The sequence below is a fragment of the Neocloeon triangulifer genome, unplaced genomic scaffold (genome assembly GCF_031216515.1).
Source record: "Neocloeon triangulifer isolate White Clay Creek 2 clone unplaced genomic scaffold, ASM3121651v1 ptg000014l, whole genome shotgun sequence".
NCBI lineage: Eukaryota > Metazoa > Arthropoda > Insecta > Ephemeroptera > Baetidae > Neocloeon > Neocloeon triangulifer.
Genome location: NW_026775556.1, coordinates 19,499,873 through 19,524,830, shown reverse-complemented (window position 1 = coordinate 19,524,830; position 24,958 = coordinate 19,499,873). Strand labels below are relative to the sequence as shown.

At 38.2% G+C, this 24,958-nt stretch overlaps 3 protein-coding genes across 6 annotated transcripts; 1 reads left to right on the top strand and 2 right to left on the bottom strand.

The window, feature by feature from the left end:
* The first annotated feature begins 1,147 nt into the window (after positions 1-1,147).
* Positions 1,148-10,810, top strand: LOC132199262 (titin). 3 transcript variants are annotated; one of them, XM_059623854.1, is made up of 5 exons: positions 1,148-1,417; positions 4,498-4,639; positions 5,087-5,293; positions 5,486-7,132; positions 8,355-10,810. In XM_059623854.1, the coding sequence occupies exons 1-5, from the start codon at positions 1,218-1,220 to the stop codon at positions 10,647-10,649; spliced, it is 4,491 nt and encodes a 1,496-aa protein (XP_059479837.1). In that variant the 5' UTR covers positions 1,148-1,217; the 3' UTR covers positions 10,650-10,810. The 3 variants fall into 3 exon arrangements, with proteins under 3 accessions (XP_059479837.1, XP_059479836.1, XP_059479838.1); XM_059623853.1 differs by lacking the exon at positions 1,148-1,417 and adding an exon at positions 3,356-3,698; XM_059623855.1 differs by lacking the exon at positions 1,148-1,417 and adding an exon at positions 3,784-3,942 and having other exon boundaries at positions 8,355-10,809.
* Positions 10,811-10,854: 44 nt separating this feature from the next.
* LOC132199264 (transient receptor potential cation channel subfamily A member 1) lies at positions 10,855-19,564 on the bottom strand. Its single transcript, XM_059623856.1, has 23 exons — positions 19,377-19,564; positions 18,347-18,533; positions 18,116-18,286; positions 17,379-17,540; positions 16,598-16,754; positions 16,447-16,537; positions 16,194-16,389; positions 15,689-15,898; positions 15,402-15,638; positions 15,028-15,228; positions 14,671-14,962; positions 14,239-14,405; positions 14,016-14,185; positions 13,506-13,650; positions 13,298-13,408; positions 12,714-12,944; positions 12,335-12,615; positions 12,151-12,277; positions 11,820-12,095; positions 11,601-11,766; positions 11,451-11,525; positions 11,243-11,367; positions 10,855-11,189 (listed from the first exon to the last, which is right to left on the bottom strand). Exons 2-23 carry the CDS (start codon positions 18,515-18,517, stop codon positions 11,043-11,045), a joined length of 3,909 nt encoding a protein of 1,302 aa, XP_059479839.1. The 5' UTR covers positions 18,518-18,533; positions 19,377-19,564; the 3' UTR covers positions 10,855-11,042.
* Positions 19,565-20,114: 550 nt separating this feature from the next.
* Positions 20,115-24,881, bottom strand: LOC132199880 (uncharacterized). Of its 2 annotated transcripts, XM_059624955.1 has the most exons (5): positions 24,761-24,872; positions 24,496-24,561; positions 23,714-23,759; positions 23,132-23,160; positions 20,115-22,918 (listed from the first exon to the last, which is right to left on the bottom strand). In XM_059624955.1, the coding sequence occupies exons 3-5, from the start codon at positions 23,757-23,759 to the stop codon at positions 20,384-20,386; spliced, it is 2,610 nt and encodes an 869-aa protein (XP_059480938.1). In that variant the 5' UTR covers positions 24,496-24,561; positions 24,761-24,872; the 3' UTR covers positions 20,115-20,383. The 2 variants fall into 2 exon arrangements, with proteins under 2 accessions (XP_059480938.1, XP_059480937.1); XM_059624954.1 differs by lacking the exon at positions 24,496-24,561 and having other exon boundaries at positions 20,116-22,918; positions 24,761-24,881.
* Between the last annotated feature and the right edge of the window lie 77 nt (positions 24,882-24,958).

Below are 24,958 nucleotides of genomic sequence, written 5' to 3'. Positions count from 1 at the left end.
ATCCGCCCAATTTACAAAGATTCTGCTCATAAAAAAAAATTGAGAATTACAGTCCGACAGTTTTCGATAAAATAATTGAAAATTGCATTGAATTAAACTTTTGAAATACCTTAAAGAATTTATTATTCTTGAAAGGAGACAATATGCACACCAAAAAATGTGTGTGTTTGAAACTATTTCGGTTTTTATTTTACCATAGCCGCAAATAAGATCATACTTACTTAGGATGATTGCCGAAATTTTTAGCTCATAGATATCGACTGAATGACCAACTAGATAAATAAATTATGCATTTCGTTTCAAGAAGAGAATTAACTGCATAGCAAATTAGTTGCAGCTATGGTTCAATAATAATGTGTGTTTAAAAACAATAATTTTTTTTCTACCATAGCCTCAAATAAGATCATTCTTAGGATGATTGTCGCAAGTTTAAAAACATAGATATCGACAAAATGACCAACTAGATTTGCTTTTTGAGAAGAGAATTAACTGCATAACATATTATTTGATAATAATATATGGTTCTAAAATAATGTGTGTTTGAAAACAATAATTTTTTTCTACCATAGCCTCAAATATGATCATACTTAGGATGATTGCCGAAATTTTTAGCTCACTGAATGACCAACTAGATAAATAAATATGCATTTGGAGAATAGAATTAACTGCATAGCATATTAGCAAATTAATTGCAGCTATGGTTCAATAATAATGTGTGTTTAAAAAAAAATTGTTTATTTTCCATAGCAGTACTTATAATTTTTTTACTCGATTCTTATTGGGCGACATCAGCATGTTTTTACACAGAAAAAATTGGTAATTAACTCCATAGCATTGTGGTTGGAGCTATGGTTCAATAATAATGTGTTCTACACCCCGAAAAATTTGAATGCTGAATCGTGAAAAGTCTGATACAGTAGAGATTCCTCCTTCAAGTCAAATTTTGAGTGTAAAAAATGAATGGTGCTACTTTTCGTGTGCGGGTGTATAATTATGACACCTGAGTGTGATAAAAGGTGGGTTTATTTATACTCGCGTGCGCGGTTAATTAGTGGGCGCAGATAGGCCACGAGAGAGTGACTGTAGAGCTTAGGGCCCCTCTCCACTGCTTGGCGCGCCCAATTTAGCGCAAGAGTTGGTACTCGAACTCTCATCGAGCAGTCGATTCTTCTCCATTTCTACTTTTCGCGCTTCGGCGACGAGTTCGAAGTAGAGTCATGGGGCTGCAAGGCGGTGACCCTTCGTCGGGGCCACCGGTCGCCCCTCCGGACGTCGACGCCCCCACTTTGCGCAAGAGGGCGGCGGGGGCGGTTTCTCCACAGCGGCCGCTGTCCACGTACCGCTGGGAAGACGTCAGGAGGGCTAGGGCCAGAGGAGGATACCCCTGGACCTACCTCGCCAAGTGGAAAGACAGAATGTGAGTTATTCATACTTTTCAAGTTTTCAAATTAATACTTTTATATAATATAGAAAATTATGAGGCACGTTGAGGTTTTAGCTTCTAATTTATTTATTAAAATCAGATGATTTTTATATCATGCGATGAATCTCTGAAGCTTGTCCTTGCCAAAAGGTCACATCCGAGGTTAGGTGTGATAAAAAAAATATTTTCATAATCAGCTCCATTTTTGTTACTCTGCAATTTTTTTTAATATTATTATTCATGAAAAATTAATTATATTTTAATAAATTTTTCCGGTTCGTTAAAGAGCCGTCTCTAAAATAAGATGCAGGCGTATATATTATGCTCTTGACTTTTTTACGTCAGCCCAAACAGCAGATTGCGTCACTACGCACACTCTCTCGCATTGTCACGTCTTCACAAGGCAAATATGAGCCTCGAATGCGCTCTCGACGAAAGTAAAACCACAATAGAAAATCATAAAAATTAATTCCATCTGAGGCGATAACGAACGCAAAGACTACTTCATTTTTCATTGCGCCTAAATTAGCGAGCAGTAAAGAGGAAAGGGTAAAGCGAGGCGTGAATAACGCGCACCGCTTTAAATTTATCTCTTGCTTTCTGCTTAAAACCAACGCCGAGGCTGAGTTCACGAGCGCTGAATAAGTGTTAATTCTTGGCTGCGTTGAAATGACACACATTTTTGTTGGGATAAGATTTCGACATTTTTATTCCTGGCAGCTGAAAAAACAACAAATACAAAATTGAGAGCGAGTGGACCATTTTTTATTTTTATTTGGATCTCATCCATCCAGATGCATGAATGACAGAAGATATGAATTGAGTGTAATTTATTGCTTAATAGAAGATTGCCTACCGTTAATTCGCTGAGCATCATATTCAATCTTTTTCAATGTAGACATGCAGACATTATATTATTAGTAAGTCGTGCACAGGAAAGAATTGTTGATTTGTCTGTTTTTAGTATTTTATATATAAAAATATACAATAAAATATACAAATAAAAGCTTACAAATTAAAAAATTTAGAAAAAATTTAATGATATGATTTAACATGTATTAATAAACAATCAAACATAAAAATTAAAAAAAAGCTGGAAACTTGGTTATTTGTAATAAAAAAATAGTAAAACTGGTATAAATTTTTTAGCTATAAAGAGTAATTTTGTTAAATAAATTATATAATTATATTTTGTCAATGGGCCAATGCTGGGCCAATGTGAATTAAATTAAGGGGTGATTACTACATTTTATTAAATACGTTAAATACAAATTTAATTCTAGTGGAAATTAAATTTAAAAAAAATTATATATCTAGGCGACAACCACTCTTGAGGCCACCGTGGTTTTGAAGTTAAATTGCCAACAAAGCTGCCGTTTCTTCATAATTTGTTTATATTTTTCGTTTTTCCTTGTGATTTTTATTGCCTTGATTGGATAAAACTATTTATTTACTATGCATAATTATACTAAAATTAGTAGTTCCTAACTTAATACTTATGTAGAAAAAAATCAAAACTGAAATAAGAAGCATTTTTTCAATTACAAATTTATAAACACAAAAATAAGTAGTTAATAGTTTTAAAAAAAAAAATGCAACACAAATGAAAAATATTTTTTAATTATCGTAGATAAATTTATTTCACTAGAATAAAATTGGCGTTTAATATTCAAAGTAATAATTCAGGTGTTAAAAACTGAAATATTTGCTAAAATATTTAATCTAAGCATAAAATAACCAATTCCGGCGCGCAAACGTGAGACTTCTTGTGTTTTGGCGAAAGCGACAAAGGCCGTCGTCTTCCGAAAGACAACAACGCTCATTGACAATCGGGCGAGGCGGGTTGCCTCCCTCGCGCGCGCACGGAAAAGCCGTCGCTAAAAATACGGCAGGGGCCGTGCTTTAACCGGCGGCGGCGGGTTCGCACCGTGGACAGAAAGAGTGCGACGATGAAGCGCAGCGTGAGCGCCGACCGGGCGCCGCGGCCGCAGGACATCCTGCCCTTCAACAACGTCAAGCCGGCGCGACCCACCCTGCGCTCGTCCAGCGTCGGCTGCGACGTGCGCTGCGGCTGCCAGTTTTTCGGCACCGACTCGCTGTTGCCCGAGCGCCGGGCCCTGATGCTGGCGGGCCGGCCGCTGGGCCGCGCCGCGCCCACCTCGACCGCGAGTTCGCCGAGCGGCAGCTTCCGCTCGCCGGTGCCCAACCGGCCTGGAGTCCTGCGCCGCGAGGCCGTCATCACCTCGGCCAGCAGGACGTGCGCCTCCGAGGCCGGGTAAGCGCTTTCAGTGCCGCCACCACTTCTTCTTCTTCATCTCCTGTGCTGCGCGTATTTCGGTCCAAGCCGAAGGCGCCCGCTCCGTCCGATGCCAAATTGTCGCGACTATCTTTAGCCGAGCTGTGAGTCTGTCTCTCTCTCCATCTCGGCAGTTTTCAAGCCGCAGGTGTGCGGTCCGCTGTTTTTCTCATGCCGAAATTCGCGCGTGTCTGCTCATAATTCGACCTGCCGCCGACATGGGGTAGGTTTTGGCCTTTTGCTCTTCTCTCGAGAGATCTCGTTTTGCTTGGCGTGCGACGCCGACACACGCGAAATGGCTCGTTCTCGCGAATTTTATTTTCGCCAGAAAGGATTAGTCACTGTGATTACCTCTTTTTTTATTTATCTCGGGAATTATTTGCTTTTTATCGTACTTTCTTGTGCCAGAGTGCAAACAAGAAAAGCCACCGCACTCGTAATTGTTCAAAACGAGAGACGGGATTTATTTTTGCACGGTGCAGATTCTCTCACAGACGAGAAAAGAAAGACGGCCAGGGCAATTTGCCAAAACGTCACGTGACCTCTGCTCTTTTCTGCTCGCTAATGAATCTTCCGTTTTCTAGTTACATGAGTGCAAATACCTAGAATTTTCACTTAAAATAATTGTCGCATTACAGTGTGAATAATTTTGGGATTTTTCCACTCTAAATAAAAAACTTCAAATAATTAGCTGCTGTTATTTTGTTACGTTTAAAATTAATTTTAATTTTTTGAATTTTTATAATAAAATTTATTCATTATATAAAATTTGTTTTAGGGACCACGAATATGAACCCGTGTCTCCTCGCAGACCACCGCAGGTTCTGGTCTCAGGACCTTACGACCGATACGAACCTGAATTAGGCATGGCGCCTGCCCGCGAGGGCTCCACAGACAGTACCCGAGAGAGAATAAAAAAAGTAACTATTGTGATTTTATTTAAACAACATAATTTTTTGAACTATTTCTATAAATTGTTTTCATTACGTCATTTTTATTATTTTTGATTCTGATTTATTTAAAAAAATTCATTTCTTCAATTTAATAAGAAAAAATATGATAAATCATTTCAATAAATGCTAATTAAAAAAAAAATACATCAAGGTATTTGTAATAATTAATTATACGCTAATGAAATGTAGCACAAATTTTATATTTAATGATATTTAAGAAATTTCTATATAAATTTAAATAATTTTTTATCAGACTATTTGTATTTTCTCTCAAATAAAATTTATGATTAAATGCCGTTTTGTTTAACAATTCCTTTTTTAAATAAATTTTTGTTTTCAACAATTGCATGTAGAAACAATCAATGTATTTTAACAATGGACAATTTCCTTGAAAAGTGAAAATTTTTGTGATAGTTTCAGGAGCGCAAATTCTTGCACCACGATTCCCTCGATGACGAAATGACCTATATCCGCCGAGCCCCATTAAATCAGCAGAACAGCGAAGAGGATCATGCCATGAAAATTGACGAACATTACCCTGGTTATGACCGCGATGGCGCTGCACCTTCACCTGCTGGAACAACCAGCTCGAGAACTGACATGGACCTCAACACTAGTCAGGTAGAAATATGAATCACTTAATTAAATAAAATAAAATTAAATATTAATTGATTATATTTATTCTGAGCAATGAAGATTTATTTTTGTATCTTTTATAAAATTGGTTTCTTTTTATCAATAAAGCAATTCAGCCATCTCTTCTTTTGAGCAACAAATTTATTTACAACAAATTTATTTTCAATTTTTTATCAGGTTGATTCCTCGGCCCTGGAAGATCTACCACTCTCTAGAGAGGCGCGCAGGAAAAACAAACTTGATAAAGAGGCTGAGGACCAAGGTCCAGGTGCCGCCGCTCGGAGCCTCCAAAGTATTCGCAATCAGGCAGGCCGGCTGAGGGCAAAAATGAAGGCGATGAAGCGCCCCAAAATCAACCTTCCCGACCGTCCCAAATTCAACCTGCCGGAGAGGCCCAAGTTTCACATGCCAGAGCGTCCGAAGTTCAACCTGCCAGAGAGGCCGAAATTCAAACTTCCCGAACGACCGAAATTCAACATGCCTGAACGCCCAAAATTCAATTTCCCGGATAGGCCTAAATTTAATTTTCCTGAAAGGCCAAAGTTCAAAATGCCAGAGAGGCCCAATTTCAATTTTCCGAGCATTAGCCTGCCCCGTCCGAGACGAGTTCTCAGGGAGAAAAACGGTGAACAGGAAACCGTTCATACCGACACACCGATGGTCGATACGCCCAGCAAACGCAGCTACTTTGACTTCAAAACCTATCCTCGGCTGTTCGACCGGAAAAACAAGCGACGCGAGCTTAATATAAGTGCCCCTGTCCAAGTGCGGATTCCGCAGCTTCCAAAGGAAGTTTATCAGTATGATGACGACGAGGAGGAAATTGACCCAATCAAACCTGATCTGCCACCGCGCCGCAAAGGGTCGCAGGACAGCAATAGGAATCGCTGGGTTTCTAAGTTGAGTGAACTCGACTACATGGACGAGGAAAACTATAAGGATTTTAGGAAAAATGGGACGGCCCTTCCGTTTGATGACGAGGAGGAGGACGAAGAAATTCGCCAGTTGCAAAAGGAGCTCCGCAAACAGCACTCAAACGAGTCCGACCAAGAATTCTCGGAGTCTTTGTCCGGCTTTAGGGACAAGGATTTTGGTTACGCCATTTCTCTTAGTCCCATGAGGCCGCTGCCACCACGGAATAATCAAACCCTCCAGAGGGCGGTGGCACCACCTGTGGATGACGAGGAAGAAATCAGCCTGCCAGGATCTGAACACGGCGCGGCTCACTCTTCAGGAAGCAGTTCAGACAGGAGGAGACAAGGAGTCCTGGAAGAGATCAGTTCGGATGAATTTTTCCTGCGTGAGAAAGGTGTCAGTCAGGAAGACGTGGACGTTGAAAGATATTTGTCGAGGGAAATCAAAGAAACCTTCCGTCCCACGATTGACAGCGACGTATTGCAATTGGAAAATGCTGCCAACGAGGCTGATCTTGCCAGGAGCTATCGTGGAACTCCTGAGAGGGTCAGTCCGAGCCACAAGGCGAGACCACCGAGAAAAACAAGGTCCATCAAGACCTCTTCAAATTTGAGTACACCACCGACATCTGTAACAGAAGTCGCCACCGAAGTGCAGAAAGTCGAAAAGGAGGACACAACCTGGTACTTCAATACTTTTCCTCCAAATAAGCCAACGAGAAGCAGAAGACGTCAGCTGCGCCAAGAGAGACAAAAGGCGAACACTATGGGCCGTAAAACTGTGCCCAAAGCCCCTCAGCGCAAAACTAAGACAAGATCTGAATTTGCTATCGGCCAAAATAGTGAATGGAGCGTGGCACCGGATCAGGAATGGCTCAGGGATATTGAATCGCACATCGAACCAAAAGAGGTAAAATAATCAATATAAAGCTGCCAAATTTCCCATTTGCATTTTCGTCATTTAAAAATTTCCTAACTGCATATAACTGGATTTTACAGAAAGAAAAAGCTTAATTACTTCTTAAAAGGTGACATGAAATAAGATAAACTTTGAAATTGTTTTTTATTTAAAAACATTTTATTGAAAGTAAATTAAAAAGCTTTTAATTTAAGTTGTGTAATATAATTTTATGCCAGCAATGCAGTCGCTCAATTTGCTGTTAGATGCGCTGGAAATGCACTTTTCAGGTGGAAAAGTTTTCAAAATCTTTTTAATTTTTAGATATCCTATCAATTAGAAATTTAATTTGGACCCTGAAACCAACATCTTATTAAAATACGTTCAGCCGTTGCAAGTTACAACTTGTTTTCTAAAAAGTACCACTTGTTGGCAGTTCAAGGTGCCGCTAAATATTGTAATTTTGGAACGGCTGAACATATTTTGATAAAATTTGAGATTCAGGGTCAAAATTAAATTTCTAATCAATTGGCTATCTTGAAACATTTCAAAATATTTTTTTCTGTGAGAAAAATAATATTTTTGATTTGGAGCTCCCGTGGGAAAATAAAAAAAATATAATTCACACCATTAAATTTGTGAAACATAAAAAGTGACAACTTCACTTGCTACATTTTTCCATCAAAGTTTTTTTTTTAATATTTAATATATATAACAAATTGCTTTATATCTCCGCTCCGCGTAAAAATGTATGCAAAACATGGAGATGAAATATTAGTTGATTTGATTTTCTACCTTTGGTGAACATTAAAATTATTAACTATCAGTTTTTACACACATGGAAAAACTATCCCTGCCGTCTCTCACTTGCCGGCGCTGGCTTGAGCTTCTAGCTCTCGTAGGCAACCCGCATTCTACGTTGCGATTCAAATTATAATCAGAGTGTCAAGTTATGCAAGTGGCCCATCTTTTCCGCACATTGTATATTATTGCCTCCTTATCCATTTATACAAGGATTTCACTTTTCGTCAGTTTTTGGACTATTTGTCAATTGGGAAAATTGACAAATGGGAAATTTGCAACGATGACAAAAATGTAAATAATGGGAAAATTGCGCTCGAGCAGTGATAAAATAGAAATAATAATATTTGAGCAGATATCTTCTAAGTAATTAAAAAGAGTTTAAAAATATAATATAGAATTTTTAAAAATTTTATTTTATTCTACGTTTCAGGTGGCAAACCAATCTTCAGAGCCAGATTACATTATTCCTGACGTTGGTACTCCTTCGGCCCCTAAGAGAGGAAGGAGGTTCTCCAATAAGCAACGAGAAGATGACAGCCGTTCTTACGTTTCTTATACGTCACGGGCGTCCGAGATTGAGGAGCCTGGCTATGCTTACGTTGTTAAGCCCGGTGTAATTTCTTATGAGCAAACCCAGGCGACGCCACCGCCAAGAAGGGCAAAGGGTCAATACCCGACCGCAACCAGAAGGAGGAAAACTCGTCCTGTGAGTGGAAGTGGCACCAGTCACTTTTTTACTATGCCGCACCGCAAGAATTTGCCAGTGCGACCAGCTCGTAACTACGCCACTCTTGGTCCAGCACGTCCACCTCGAAAGCAACGCAGGGCGTCCCTCGAAGACGTGCGCAGTGAAAGTTTGCAGTCAGGAGCTGTGATTCAGAAAATGAAGGAGAGGCCGCTGCCGCCGCCTCCACGTCCCCCGAGGAAAGATAGGGGTTCTGAAGGAGACATGGAAACTATGGAGGCGGAATTTGCCGCCCTCTCTGAAAACGCTCCTATCGCTCCATCCGAAGACATGGATATTGTCAGAAGCGCTGAACCTGAAAAGAAAAAAGACGCAAGCCCAACGCAAAGTGAGGAGCACGTACTAACAGCCCACATGATCGTCGCTGATTCAGAAATTGTTGTAACCAGGGAGGAAATCACCTGCAAAACCCCTGACCTCCCTGCACTTGCTGACGATATTCAAAATGAAAAGTCACCTCCTCAGGAAGAATTGTCATCAAAAATTGTTCCCGCTTCAGAAGAACAGGAGCCCAAAGTAGAAGAAGTGGAAACCATCAAAACTATTTCTGATGAGAGAGAAGTTCAAAGTCAATCAGAAGCCCCAATGGAAGTAGAAATTATTCCTGAGCCCACACCAGAAGTTGTTGCCGAGCCAATTAAAGAGCAGCTTGTGGCTGAAGAAGTCGCGCCAGCAGCACCTGAGCAAGCTCCTGAGGTTCTTACCCCTCAGAAAATTGATTCTCAAGTGATTCAGGAAGAAAAAGCAATAGAAAGAATATTAATTGAAAAAGTCGAAGCTGCTCCCGAAGCACAGATGCAACAAATAATTTTGGAGGAACGCGTTCCGGTGGTGGAAACAATTCAAGAAAGTGCTCAGGAGCTGCCAAAGCAGTTTGAAGAGGCACCTGTTGTTGAGGAAGTAACGGTTTCAACACAAACCGACCCTCTTCCTGAAGATGAACTTATTGGTGATATTGTTCCTGTTGAAACTGAAGACGTAGGCACAGGAACATTAGATTTGCAGCCGCAGATTCCTGTTGAAAAGGTAGAAGTACCTGTTGTAGCCCCGGTGCCTTCTTCCTCGCAAGAGATTTCGCCCGCCGCTGCAGCTTTACTAGAAGCCTTGCGCTCCGGACAGCTGAGGCTAGATTTCCTTGACGTAGGCAGATTAAGCGTAAGCGAGCTCCAGGCTGGAAGAATGTTGGTGTCAGACATCGAGGGGATGGCCCTGAACGTCGCTGACCTCCAAAGCAAGGGTGGCGCGCTGGTGCTGAGTTCCGTTCAAGCGCCGATGGAGGCACTGGCTGAGGCGCTGATGACCGCTGCCCAAAGAATAATGCCACCGCCGCCTGTTCCTCAGATCATACACGTTCCCAACCCTCCACCCCCGCACTCAGACATGCAGTGTCAGACTCAAACGCCAATGTCAACGCCACCCCCTCAGGAAAGCCAATTAATTACAAGAGCTGTTGAGCCAGTTGCAATTGAGGCGTCGGAATTCGTCGATTCTGAATCAACACAAGAACGAATTTCAAGTTCTGAAGTCCAACATTCTGCACCATCCACTAGTTCTTCATCCCTGCCTGTTTTTACTACGGAACAAGTCCTCGCCCTTCAGGCAGCAGCCGTCAGCAGTGCGTCTCGTGAACGTTCGCGTGATCGTTCAATACCTCCACCCCTGCCTCCGCGCAGAACTCTCACCCCGGATTACAGCGCCCCTCTTATCCGGCAGCAAGACATGGACCCCGGAATTGTGGAACTGGGCAACCGGCTAGCGAGGGCGTGCTGTTGCGCCACCCTCTCTGCGCTCCGCAGGGTCGTGACGTACACGGAGCTGCAGGCGAACAGTTTGGCAGACGAAACGCGCGAGAGGAGCGGTCTGCAAATGGCCCTGTGCGTGGTGCTTGTGCTCGTGGCTGGCATCATTTTGGTTGCCAGCATGGGAGGTGATAGCAGCGCGGTTCACCATCACCACTGGGACTTCTACATGCCACAGTGAGGCTCAATAATGGTCTTTTTGTAGATTTTGTTGTTCATTTACTCGCTCGGTCAAAATATAGCCATCATTTTGTATGAACTGTGAATTGTTTTCTGAGTATATTATATTGTATGCATTGTAAATAAAAAGGGATTGAATAGGAATTAAAAATTGCCATTTAATTGTATGTAAAAAAAAAATATTAAAACAAATTGTGATTTTAACGTTAGTACATTTATTGCAGCCAATTATGACGTATAATAAGCAATAAGCGATTAGAAATTGTTGAGGTTACAATATTGTAAAGTTTTACTAAAAACAATGTTGGCGTGAAAATTAAATTTTTGAATTTTACGAGATTAAATATATAATAATTTTAAAGCAGACAAGAACAGATTAGAAAAACCAGATAGCTTATTCATAAGATCTATTCATGCTACACATTCTATATTTTTTGTTGAATCGAGGCGACGTCCAGCGCACCAAAGTCCCATCAGATTTAAAAACTCGAGGCGACACTCCTTCGTCAATATCGTCAGCTTCCGTTTTTATTTCCATTTTCTATTTAAATTATCGTTATTAAATTAAGAAATAAAATACAATTTAAATTTTACTTGAAGGACCAAACGTAGAAGATATTGCTGCGAATCTAACTTGGCCAGCACGTCCTTCATCAACCGCTTTTGTGAGTCTAATTCCTCCAACACATCATCATCAATGGGAGTGTCAGACTGAAGACCTTGACAAATATGAAAATAGAAAGTTAATTAAAAAAGTTAAATATTTTTTTAATTGCAAAGCATGTGTGCACATTAAACGTACTCTTTTTAAAATGCTGCATCGTGCGATCAGGTTGCGCTCCAGTTAAGCGATAATCATTTCGACCGTCTGATTTTACTACAAGCATGAGTCAAGTTTCAGCCAAATAACACTAAATTAAAATGAACTATTTTTAAATAAATTTATACAAACCGGCCAATTCATCAGTAAAAGGGTTGAAAAACCACTGACGGAAAATGCGATCAATTATGTTCCCCTTGCATTTTGAGTCATTTGGATATTCAATTACTTCCATTTTATCAATTCGCTCCAAAAGCATCCGTGGCAATTTTCGTTCCAACTCGGAATGCAAAATGACCTAAAATAATTTCAGAATAATGGGCAAAAAAAAATTAACTACAATAAACAAACCTGCATAGCCAGACGCTTAAGCTGGGCATTTCTGCGCACCGACTCGATATCTCCGACAGCCAAACCAATAAGAAGGTTCATCAGCAGGATGGGCATGAACACCATGAATATGCCCAATATAACGAAAGTGACCGCTGGGAATGGCAGGGTGCGATCACTGTCGCCCTTTTGGTTGTAAGAGTGCACGTAGGTGTTCAAGAAGTCAATTTCGCCGAGCATCATAGCAAAAGTGCGCATCAGTGACATTGGAACGGTCTCAAAAGCTTGATGATTTCCCTGAATGGAGATTTCCATTTAAAGTTTTATATACTTTAAATAATTTAGAACTCACTCGTGAGAGCAGAATGTACAGGGAAAGCCCAAAAGCAATAATGAGGATCGAGAACACGAACAGCACTTTGATCAATGTTTGCAAAATCTCCAAAAACATTACCACGTATATTCCAACTTGGTCAAATCTGAAATTAATTTTTACCAAAATTATAATGATACAAAATTTTTTAAAGCAATTCAACCTTTGAAGGTAGAGGAGGAGATTGAACCAGGCGAGAAATGCCGTTATTGAGGCACAAGAGTACTGAATTGGTTCAAGGTTGGGGTCGAAAATCGGCAGCACCATGGCCACGGCCGAAATATAGAGCATCCAGGAGACAATGTTGAAGGGGTCGAGCAGGTAGTGCAAACGCTGCTGGTACATTTGCATTCCTTCTCGTATCCCGTTGATGGCAATGTACACGAGAATACAAATGCCGCAAATAACAAATGTCGCATCTTTATCCTCCACTTCTCCAAAACTCTGCAATTTTATTAGTCAAGCAAGGGAAATTTTCTGAAATAGGCAACCAGCCCGACGCACAAGTCGAGCGAGTTGCATACCCTGTTTAAAAGACGCACCTGTTCGGCCGGTAGAGAAAAGTTGAGATCGGCTGCGCTCTGGCTGGGCGCGAACACGAATGGCCGTGACATGAGTTTTGTTACAAAGCTGGTCACGAAGGTCAGAAAAACTGTGTAGAGGAGCAAATTGGCTAGGTGGAAGTATTTGCCGTACGAGTTCCACTTCATTTGCAAGTACTTTTGGCTAAGAGGATGTGCCAGCAGCTCCACGCGACCGTGAGTCACCATGGCCTTTTGAATTTATTAATTTTGAATATCGAACGATTTAAATTTGAAGAAGGTGGAAAGTGGCAAAATAAATTTGTTTTAAATGTAGGATGAGATGATTATTGAGTAAAAAAAAAACTCACATTTGCCACACATAAAGGAGGTGGATTCCATGCGGGATTTATATTTCGCATGCGTTTTATCTTTTCTGGTGAATATTGGTAGTGTCTGAACGAATATTTTACCTGTGAACATCAAACATCCATGCAATCTGAATTTTTTCGTTTGAACTTTAAGAAATTTTGAAAATCAGATGGGAGTGAATGAAGCAAAATACACAAAAAAAAATACCGCGCTTGTTCCGCAAGCGTACTTACGTTGAGGGCGGGCAACGGGTTTGGCTTTGCCCCCGACATCATTTCTCTTGATTTTTGATCCGAGTTTGAACTTACGTATGCACATTGAAGACAACTGAAACAGTAGCGGATCTACCCCAACCAACAAATAATTATCCCATATTTTTCATAATTAGCGCAATATTTTTTTGTTTCATTGGAAATAAAGTGGTGCTTTCATTGTACTTACGTAGAATGATTTTGAGTCTTTCTTGCAATTTGCTTTTGTGATGCATCCATCCTGCACGGCCTCAAAAACTTTCGGCATCGAAGCGATCAGGGCGAGCGTTACGCAAGGGTGCTTGTCTGATTTCAGAGCCATGACTTCAGCCGCTCTGCATTAATTGTTTACATGAGTAAGAATTTAAATTCAAAATCAATATATATAATAAAATACTATCTAAATTTTAAAATTATAAATTAACCCACTTGACTACACATTTTTTTAAGTTAAAAATAAAATTTATGATAATATGTAAGTATATATTAGAAAATAGTTTCTGAAAACTATTTTTTTTTTTTAATTTTTATTTAAAATAAATATTATCTATTTGATTTATTTAGATACTTTGATTGTGAGATAAAATTAAGAGTGATAAATCAAAAAATAAAATTTAAAAATTAAATAACTTTGACAAATTATGTATTATTTCATTATTTGTAGTAAATATGAAACCATAATTTAAATAATACAATTTACCTTTCTGAATGTGTGACCATTGCAAGAGCAGCCTCCGGAAATTTGAAGTAAATAGCGTAATCAATTGCGCTCAAATCAGAATTATTGTAGAGCAGTTTGCAGCCGAGGGAGAGCAATAAAGAAATGGCATTGTGCCTATTTTCCATGGTGGCCAAATGCAGAGCAGTATTCTGTTATTATCCAAACAGAGTATAAAGATTAAATAAAAAAGATATTGATCTACCCCATCTTTGTCGGCCTGGTCAAGCAGATGCGAATGGACCGAGTGCAGAAGTTCCATCGTCTGTGTGTAGCCGTTCGAGGCTGCAAGGTGAAGTGGCGTGCGACCTAAGTGGTCCCTGTGAAGAAGTGCGCCTCTGCTCAACAGTAATTGCACAACACGAGTGTGCCCTGCAATTTGAATATAATTTTAATTAAAGTTGAAAAAATTATAAAATTTAATTTTCCATTTTTTAAATAAATTAGCTGTTTTAAATCTCTTAATTTTATTATAAATGTGAACTAATTTCTCATATAAATCATAACTTATGAATTGATCGCAGCCGAAGCATGGAGAGCAAACAATAATCCACAAAAAAACGGCTTTGTGGAAACCTTTATTCAATCTTTTTTTGTAAGTTGAATTGCTAGAAGATAATATTTTATGATTATGTACCTTGCTGCGAGGCGATGTGCAAAGGTGTTAATCCATCGCCGTCGCTTTCGTTAATGATAAAAGCGCTGCGCTCTGAGTCGAGCAGCTCCTTTATTGTGTTGTACCTTCCGTAGCGCGCCGCAAAATGAAGCGGGCTTTCGTTCTTGTTGTTCTTAACGCTGACGCAAGCACCGAGAGTGATTAGATTCTGCAGCGAACGAATTTGACCTTCGCGGCTCGCGTAGTGCAGGGGTGAACACCCTGACATGTCACGCTCGTTCAGCAGCAACTCGAACTGCTGCGGAGACTGCGTCTAAAGTTACAATAAATTTTTCTCATTTTTTTTTTGTTACATTTTAATTCAAAATATTTAATCACCCTGCACACCAAGGAGGCAAATTCTTCCAGTTTTCCTCCGTTCATGACAATCAGATGCAAAACATTTCTCAGACTGGAATCCTTAATGTGAATGTTGGCGCCAAAGTGCGTCAAAGTTTTAACTGTGCGCCAACCACTCTTCGAAGCTGCTAATAAAAGTGGAGATCGGCGCTCTTTGTCCACCACATTCATATCAGCCCCCTAATTGAACATTATTTTACTTTTAAATTTTAACCAATTTAAATATTAAAGGGAAAATATTTTAAATTCATTTTCATATTTTAACCTATAAAAAAATTAATTTAGTGAAATTAAATTTTTATATAATTCCTTGAATGAGGATTAAAAACATTAAAAATAATATATTTTCTTGCCTCCTCAATTAAAAATTCGACGATTTCTGGGTGATCAAACATGGCTGCGCAATGCAACGGAGTCATTTTTTGGACGTCGCACGAACTTAGGCACTGCGCCTTCTCTCCAGGCTGCATTTTGAACATTAGTCGGACGATTTCGGTCGCTCCCTGGGCACACGCCAAGTGCACAGGGGTGCTCAGATCGTGTTGCTGTGTAGAAATTTTTGCTCCTGATCGCAAACACAACTCCACCGCCTGCATCACATAAATATTCAACGTATTTTAATTTAATTAATATAATGCACCTTTATATCTCCTCCGTGGACTGCGGAGTGGAGGGGCACGTTGCCCTCGGAATCAAAGAAAGAGATCATTTCCTCTCGAGAACAACCGCGAGCTTCGCCCCATTGCAGAAAAACCTCCATGGTTTTTGACGAGGCGTTTTTCGCTGCTTCATGAATAGGGTAGTAGCCATTGTTGCACGGTTTGCGCGGCACCGCGCCAAACTGCGTAATCTTTTAAATAATTTAGTTTATTAAAACTGATTTGTAGAAAGAAAAAAAAATGAAATCATATAAAATTGCACAATTTATAATATTACGATTCAATGTTTTTTGTTTTTTTTTTCATTGTAAATTAATATTTTATCAAATAATTGCAAAATTATTAAAAGCCTAACTTAAGATAACACATCCCTTTTAATCAAAATTTGTTTAAAGCATCATGCAAATTTATATTATCAGGACGTCAACATATCAATTTTGATTTCCTAAAATTGAGCAATTATGTCTTAAATTAAAAAAAACTCACCAAAATTCTGGCGCATTCGTCAAAGTCGTGGATGGCTGCGATGTGGAGTGCAGTGCGTCCGTGCTCGCCACCTTGCTGGACGTCAAATTTGTCGCGGTGCCGCGACATCGATTCCAAAACGGTGACCAAATTTAGCACCGTGGCCAAATGAATCGGCGCCTGGTTCTTCAAATTCAGGATGGACGCGTCCGCACCACTAGGCATTATCGGACGTTGTAAAAAATATGAACAAAAATCAAATTGCAAATAATACTTTGTGAGGAGAAAATCGACGGCCTCGAGCGCCGTGTTTTCCACCGCCAGATGCAAAGGCGTGTTTCCCGAAGTGTCTATCATATTGAGATCTAGGAAGTTTTTCACAATCAAATTACGATCAATCAATTCATTCCAAATTTTGTCTATACCAGAGTGGTTCGTCAGGATAAATTGCAAAATAGGGACTTGATTTCGGGCCGCGGCCTGGTGGATGGCCGTGCGACCTTTCGAGTCGCGGACGTTGATGCGGTTCGGGTCGGTGAAAAATAGTCGAGAGAATTCTTCGACATTCCCGCTTTCCGCCGCCTGGAAATTAGTGCAAATTTTTAATCAATACGCTGGAGCTTGACCTGTGCTAAAAAATGAGCAATATATAAAAACTTACTTCAAGAAACTCCTCAATTCGGAAATTATAAATACCCTGCAGCTTTTTCAAAAGCATGATTTCTCTAAATTTTCGGTAACTCATTATTGCGTGTTATCTTGTGGTGGAGGGTATACTGCACTGACTACAAGCAAGACCAGACTGATCTGGGCAAAATCTTGGCAAGCATTTGCTTCCAATTGCATGTTGTGTTGCCTTTAATAAGCGAGATTAGCTTCCCCTTGGGAAAAGGGGTTGGCTGATCGGCAATATGTAATTGCAATCGAGACGTGCTTTTTGCGGTGGTTGTTGCTTTGTTTTCATGAACAAGGGCACGTGGACCGTATTAAAGAAAATTAATTTTACACGTGACTGATAAATTGGTCTTTTTGCAACACAGGAAATAATCAGATAATTAATCAATTTCATTATTATTGCGGAAGCACTAAAAATGCAGACAGCTCGTTTTTTGCTGACAAAATTTGTATTTCTATTTAAAGAAAATCAATTAAAATTTATTTTAGGGCAAAGTAAGTGATATTTTGATATTTGAAATTTCAACTTACCCTGATAATTCGGAAAGGGCTGTCCTGCAGGAGGCAAACCTCGCCCGTGAACTTCGAGTCCGCGTTGGTTGAGGCATTGCCCTTCACCCTGAGCATTTCCTGAAGAGCTTCCTCGTCGTGCTGCTGTGCGTTTTGCCGGAATAAGAGGCGCCGCACCCCTCGCTGAAAAGTAGGGAGCGTGTGAGTTCGCGGGGGACAGTGCGTGGGACGCGAACTAGGCAGGACGCTTTTATTACTTGCAAAACGAATGCGTGCGTTTTGTGGCAAAAGTCGACTTTAATTATCGTCCAACACGCAAAAAGTGGGAATTTCGGAAAGCATAAAAGAGAAGAGCAAAATATTTAATTAAGCAAAGGATTAAAAAAAGATAAATTAAAATCAGCCAATTTGAAAAAAAAAACTCCTTCTTAATTCCTAAAAGAGAGCAACCGAATATGCTAAAAGTAGCTGGATGAAGATAAAACTCAAAACCTAAAATTCATTGAAATTTAATTGTAGGTACATTATAGATTAAAAACAAAATTATATAATATACGTTTTACACATTTGTGTTCAACAGTGTAAAATAAACACAATTTAAAAATTCAAGAAATTAAATTGTCACATAATTTTTTCAATTTTCAATGAGGCTTAGACCGGTATTAATATTTATGGAATAGAAAATTTCAATGTTACACGTTACTGTATTAAACATTGCTCCAATTGTTTAAGTTAAAAAGGTAGTTCATTAAATATACCCTAATCCATGAGTTCCTCTGAGCAATTGGCATATTCTCCTCCTTAGAATCGACAGGCAGCGAAGGGTTGCTGTTGACCCAAAGCGAGTGCAGACCTTGCCAAACCGAACTTAATCCTGCATTATCGCCACTTATATCTTTCTTTTGGTGTAATTCTGTCGCCCACTTTATCTAATTAATATCAAAATGTAATTTTTTTATAATATACTCTACCTTTTCCAAAAAAAATACCTGATTGTTTTCGTAAAAAGAATTGTTAGTCGATTCAGAGTTTTTCGGGAAGATCTGGTTGTGCGAAGAGTTTGGCCGGTTGTTCAAGGGGTGGTCGTTTGGGTTGACGGCTGAAGATCTGGTCAATGGTGGTCTGCCACCTCCACGGAGGCGGTCGTCGTGCTGGCTCATTGCTATCTGCGGACACCTGTTACCAAGAAAGAGGGAAGGAAGAACACATAAAAGCAATCAATTTCCGTCGGAGAAGCGATCGATTGATCAAACAGATAGAGAAGGAACTTGGCAGTATCACCTTGCGGGCGCCGTGTTTCCCCCAAAGATTGCGTTCTCCAGATAATTGCGACTTATTGATCACCGAGTATTCATTATATTTCAGATGATTATTCACTGCAAGGCCAAGAGTAAATATTCTGAACATGGCCAATCATCGTAATGGTAATAAATGGTATGAAAAGATAAAAAGTATCATCGCATAGTATCTGAAGGCTCCAGAGAGTTCGATAATTTAATTGCATAAGTTGTGAACGAAGGAAATTGTTTAAAAAAATGTAAAGAAAAATAAATTCCTTTTTAATAAATAAACTTTAAAATTAGTACCAAATGTAAATGTATAACAATGTATAAGAACGTTAAATATTTACATGAAACTTATATTACACCAAAAAATGCACTTTAAAAATACATCATGTTATAAAAATTATATTAAACTGGATAGCTCAATATGTATTTTTATTCTATTTTAATTGAAGACAAATAAAATAATTTAATATTATCAAATTATTTTTTAAATAAGTGTTTGTTTTAATTTTTTTTTTAAATATTGCGCAAAAACAAATTAATAATTAACTATATGATTGCTTTTAGTTTTGCAAAATTATTAATAAAAAAAGAAATTTTACCAAATGTGAGGATGGGATGAAGACCGGTTTCAATTTTTATTTATTTTTTTATGAAAGACATTTCGATAGTAAAATCCAGTAAAATCGTCTAATCAAATAATGCAAAGTGTTTCAAAAAGTACTATCCTTACCTTATACTATAATAACAATTATTCTACGAAGGTCCCTAATTTGCGTAAAATTTTGCGTGTTGATTTGCAAGGAGAGAAAGAGGCCGTGCACCAAGAGGCTTGTTTGTCACTACCACGATGCAGTTTTTGCCCAGCTCACATGGGTGACGCGCATGTTCTCCTTTCCCAATTTCGCTCACAATCAATTCAGTGTCACTCACAAACTAATCAAGAAGAATCCGCATCAAGCACACTCTGATTGAACTGAATCCTAGCAAAGGCGAAATTTAATTACGGCCGCAACTCCAGCAAAAGCAATTTGATTGCCGAAAACTAATTAAAATTGTCATTTTGCTTTTCAAATTCAAATGCGATTTCACAACCGCATATCATATTTCAAAGTAATTTGCTTGCCTGTTCCGTGGAAATTATATGCCAAATAAAAAGCAGCAAATGTGTAAGTATACATATTTCAACAATTTTGAATTTGCCATAAAAATTATTTATACATTTATATCAAATTTTTGAATATTTGGAGAAACTTTCGGCATCTTTGGCCATTCCTGGTTTAATTGCAATTTTAATCTTACAATAATTGGATGAGAGCAAAATAAAGCTATTGAAACTCTAGCTTTCATATAATTATTATTTCTTTTTATATATGATCACAGGAACTTTGTTTTTCCGATATGCAGAGCTAAAAAAATTTAGATTGGCAGCTATGTTTTGAACAAAGATTAATTTCTAAACCAGTTTCAAAATTTTTGTCTTAATTGGGGCTGCAATAAGGGTGCTGCCAGATGTTAATCGCGAAAAAAAGGCTGGTTAACGAAATTTGAAAACATTAAAATCTCTCTGTGAAATGAACAAAGAAAAATATATATATTGAGAATAATGAATGAAACAAAAAGATTTCTTTGAGAGAATTATTTTATTTCTGATTAAACACGCGCAACATATTAAAGATTCTAATGTTAAATGTTAAAGCAAATAAAGTAACCCCGCCCAGAAAAGCATGATTCAGGTTATTATTTTTTAATAAAATTCACAAAATCTCTATTATAGTTAACAGTGGATGACAAATTAATGTATTCATCAATGATTTGGGTGGAAGGAATTTCCAACGGTTGATTACCTTGAGAAGGTTTAACTCCAGCATAAGGATTGTAATAGATCGGTGCCACATTGTTACTAGTATATTCCGTGTTTTTGGATTCTACCTTACTATTAAATCTTATTCCTTGATCTTTGGTGAACGTATTTCTATTTTCGGTGCCTTCAAACTCCATCAACACAAATGGAATCTGCTGAAAACAAGTTATTATTTGACCGGGATCGCCTACAATGCCGTTGGCGCCATTTTTCCTGTCAATGGCAAGAGAAGCTAGTTTTTTGCTTTTGATTTCAACCTTCCCTGGATGCCCACCGGAGCCTCCTGGTCCACCATTAGTAGCAGGTTTTGTTGTATATGAAGGGTCAGTAATCTTTAGGTTTAATTTATGATGATATTTAAACATAAAAAAGGTACCCGTCCTCCATTCTTTATCAATTAGTTTTTCATACTTGTATTTCGTTTTACTGAGTTTTGTAAAGATCTTGTCATAAAATGCGTCTTCAAAATTAATCGAAAAACTAGGGTGGCTACTAGGAAACTCGCAGGCACCATCTGTTCCCTTTGTGCCTTTCCCTCCTTTTCCTCCAGTGGTACTTATGCTCCATCGGCTTGGATTCTGTATTTCCAATGTGGTGATGAAAATATGACCCGAGTTTTTCCCTGCTTCAGCTGCACCTACAGCGTCACTTCCAGTGCTTGTGATGTGAGTTGGGACAAGGACATCTATCAAGGGAGCAACAATTGCAAGGTTAGTGTCGGACAACTGAAAGTTTCCGTCTATAAATATTTTGTGCCATGCAAAAATCTTTATGCTCTTGGCTTCAGGATACATTTGAAGTATAGCTTTAACTTCGCTTAAGATGATCGCTTTTCCTTTTACAGTCAGCCCCTTAGTACGTGTGTTATATTCTCTCTCCAATACGTAATTCAGATGATCCCTCAGTACAGTGTTCAACTCGGCGTACATTTCCTTAGTGATGGAATTCATGGAAATGAGCGCTTTGGCGTCAGATACTTCGTATTTCAGAGTGCCTAATTGAAGGATCACATTTGAAAATTCACTGGTTGAATCAATGCCTTTCGCAAGGTTTACAGACATTTTGAAGTCCTCTCGGTTCAGATGGGCTTCAGCAGTATCCAGTGATGTGTTCAAATTTTTTAAGAATGTGTAATACTTGTTGTATTCCGTCAAGGGCTGAATCAATTTGAATTTTATGACTCTTTTTAGTTGGGATGAATAGCGAATTGGGGAAAACCGAGCCATTTGGAAAAAAAATTGCAAAATTTCTTCCCACGCTTTAATTTTTTTCAGTGCGCCATCATTCACAGTTAAACTAGTAGAGTTTGTCACTTCAAAGAAAAAATCGACATAGTATAAATTGGAAACGTTTTGGTGAGTGAGAACAACTTTCATCGTATTTTCAATAAAATCTATTTTCTTTAGAATTGAACGTTCTAAATGAATTTTTTGTTTCAACTGTTCCAAAATCGAATCCAGGCACTCGGAAGCGGACGTACTAATTTGCTCGGTTTTGATAGGAATCAAGTCGTCTTTAATGAGAGCGATGCTCTCGGCGCTTATGCTGTAGTTGTATTCCAATCCTATGTTGTTGGAGAACTTCAACTTGTTTTCTACTAAGTCTTTCAGATCTTCGTGGCACTCGTTCATGAAGTCAATATCCCAGGGACTGCCCTCTTTGTTTGGCTTGTAAATGATTGCGATATTATTGCCACGGCCTCCACGTATGAAAATATCGATCAACTTTTTCATTTTGTTAATTTCATCCAGGCTAAGAAATGAACCCTTATTTATAGGCTCCGTTAAACCATTTCTAAAGCTTTGTAGTTCGTGCGTAACATCTCTTTCATCTTCCTGAATTGACGAATGCTCATCTCGCTGTGCTTTGTTTGCAATTAACGCAATGGAGTCTTTGATGCGATCGATGTCAGGCAAGAATTTGGCAAGGTGGCGCAGCATCGTCCTTATGGTGTATCTGTCACCACCTGCGGTGAGTCCGGGGTGGTTCTCCATCACAATGAATTTGACCTCTTTGGCCTTGTCCAGAATTTTCTTTGTCATGAAACTGGCTGCAATTTCTTCAGCCACTCCTCTCGTGTCACTGAAGCCAGGGCAATCGATAAGGAGAGCTCCTGAACTGGGGTCCATTACTGTGTTGGGTATCAAGGTTTTAGATTTATGAGTCTCATTTACCGAGCTGATTTTGTCTCCTCCGTCGGAAAATAGAAACTTATTTCTACTTGTTCCAGCTCTGACCATCTGCAGCGTTGGATTCTTCAGGAAGAGTTTTTTGAAAGTACTTTTGCCGGTCCCGGACATACCGATAATTGCAATTACTTTTGTGTAGTTTAACCTATCCAAGTCCACCACATATTCACCTTTTGACAATAGTTCATCTAAATTAAGTGCCTCAGCTTCTTTTTCCGCATCCTGTAAAATATTTTCATTAGAATATTTTCATTTAATTTATTTTAACAGATTTTTCTCATGCAAAATAGAAAACTCATTTGATTGAAAAAATATTAAAAAAAAGTTATCACTATCACTTCGTGGCTAATGAGTTCCAATGAGCTATAACGGCCCATTGAGCAACCCTATAGCAGTAACATGCATATACAGTACACATATTAGTAAAATACATACCTCAAAGGCGATTGCATTCCTAGGAAGTACTGTAAAAAAATTATAAATTATTTAAAGAATGTTATTTTGAGGGTGTGGGCTTGAGAAATATGCATTTTGTGACATTTCTGCTGGCAATATATATGTATCAGTAGAAGTTAAAATTATTATTGTTGCATATTTGTCATTTAAAATGTATCAAGCTTTGCTTCAAAACTTCTGAAGTTAATTATGGACGACAGCAGGAATCATAAAAAATATGACAATAAGTTGCAAATAAACTAAGATTACATTTAAATTGTTTTGAATTAATACTTTGGAGTGGTGGGCTCGCGTTATTGCGTTTCCACAATTAAAAAATTTATATTTTTGCCAATTTGGATCGACGGAGAAAAAATAATAATTATAATGATTTGTTTTTATCATTCTCTGGCATTTTAGCACAATATACCCATATAAAAAAAAAATGCCAGAAGGACTAACGTCAGTATATTGTTGGTGATTTGGTGCCAATTAATGAAATAAAGAATAAATTAACAAGAGGAAAGATGAAGATTATATGAACCATGATGACAATTTGTATTAAAAACATCAAATTTATACCTAGGAGTAAGTGCAAAATCAACAGCCATTGAACTGCTGCCAACATCTGAAACATTTAAAAAAATTATTTCTTCCTTATTAAAAAAAAAAATATAATTTTAGCAATAGTTCATAGAGAATTGATGTAAAATAAAGTAATTAAGCATTCTCTAACAATAGCCATTTCCAAAAAAAAATGAGAACTTTAACTAATTCAAAATGCAATAAAAAAAATATATGATAATTTTGATCAGTATTTCGATTAGATAGAGATAATAGAACAAAGAAAACTACATAATATACACTTATTATTTTTAATAAATATGGGCTCTTATTTTTACTGAGGATTAAGAAGTTGTGATTATTGATATGCCCTCCCGATCTTAGTTTGTATAAGTTAAAATGAGCACCAACCGATAAGCTCAATTAATCGGCTGGACCTGTACAAGTACATAATTATAAGTTAATAAAATTAAATATGTCTTCTACTGAATAAAAAAATTATTCGAGAGTTAATTAAACTTTCTTTTTCGTGCTTTTAATTTTTATTGATCAGGATAGTTTCAATACATTTTTTTTCCAAATTTTTACATCGCATTTCGTTTACAATTTATTTGAAGAGAAAGGAATTTTCTGAACAAACGGCACCACCACTCTAGCAATAATTTTGCTAAAACATACGAGATACTTATGGATTAAAAAATTTTCTTGTTCCTTAATTCTTTTTTTAGCAAAAATTTTAAACAAATGTCACACATGGTAAATTATGTAGTATATATGATAAAATAAAAATCATCTTGTACCGTGTGAGTGTGAAGGTTAAATTTGGTTGAGCCGAGCCTTTTTGGCTGGTCTTGTTGTTTAATGTCCTGCCAAGAGAATAAATAAACTGATAATTTAAAGAATAATTATTGAAATGATATCGATAAAGGTAGAATAAGAGCAACTTTTTCTCTGGGAGAATATAAAAAATGTAATTCAATAGCACTGCACTAAGCCAAATTATTAAAATGAAAAATGGAGTCAGGAAATGTTAAGAATTGAGAATATGTAGCTTTCAAAACTCACATTCTCAAATTATTTGTAGAGAAACCGACGTGAGTGACCCAATGGGATGTACCTAGGACAATCACAATCAACTAGAGGACTGAACTGCTCTGAGAGCTGAAATGACTAAAATGAATTTCGTTTGCGATTTAGAGATTTTATATATCGAGAGGATGGTGGTAATTATTTTTAATCACGCGGCCGCGTGACGTAATTTGA

Bases quoted from the DNA above. Each gene is read 5' to 3' on its own strand.
- LOC132199262 (XM_059623853.1), top strand. From the start codon at position 3,373: ATGAAGCGCAGCGTGAGCGCCGACCGGGCGCCGCGGCCGCAGGACATC. The intron at 5,294-5,485 runs GTAGAAATATGA...ATTTTTTATCAG, and splicing joins TGGACCTCAACACTAGTCAG to GTTGATTCCTCGGCCCTGGA. The intron at 7,133-8,354 runs GTAAAATAATCA...TCTACGTTTCAG, and splicing joins CGCACATCGAACCAAAAGAG to GTGGCAAACCAATCTTCAGA.
- LOC132199264 (XM_059623856.1), bottom strand. From the start codon at position 18,517: ATGAGCCAGCACGACGACCGCCTCCGTGGAGGTGGCAGACCACCATTG. The intron at 15,639-15,688 runs GTGCATTATATT...TATGTGATGCAG, and splicing joins TCCACGGAGGAGATATAAAG to GCGGTGGAGTTGTGTTTGCG. The intron at 15,229-15,401 runs GCAAGAAAATAT...ATGTTCAATTAG, and splicing joins TCGAATTTTTAATTGAGGAG to GGGGCTGATATGAATGTGGT.
- LOC132199880 (XM_059624954.1), bottom strand. From the start codon at position 23,759: ATGTTGGCAGCAGTTCAATGGCTGTTGATTTTGCACTTACTCCTAG. The intron at 23,161-23,713 runs GTATAAATTTGA...ATTTTTTTACAG, and splicing joins GATTTTGCACTTACTCCTAG to TACTTCCTAGGAATGCAATC. The intron at 22,919-23,131 runs GTATGTATTTTA...AATATTTTACAG, and splicing joins GGAATGCAATCGCCTTTGAG to GATGCGGAAAAAGAAGCTGA.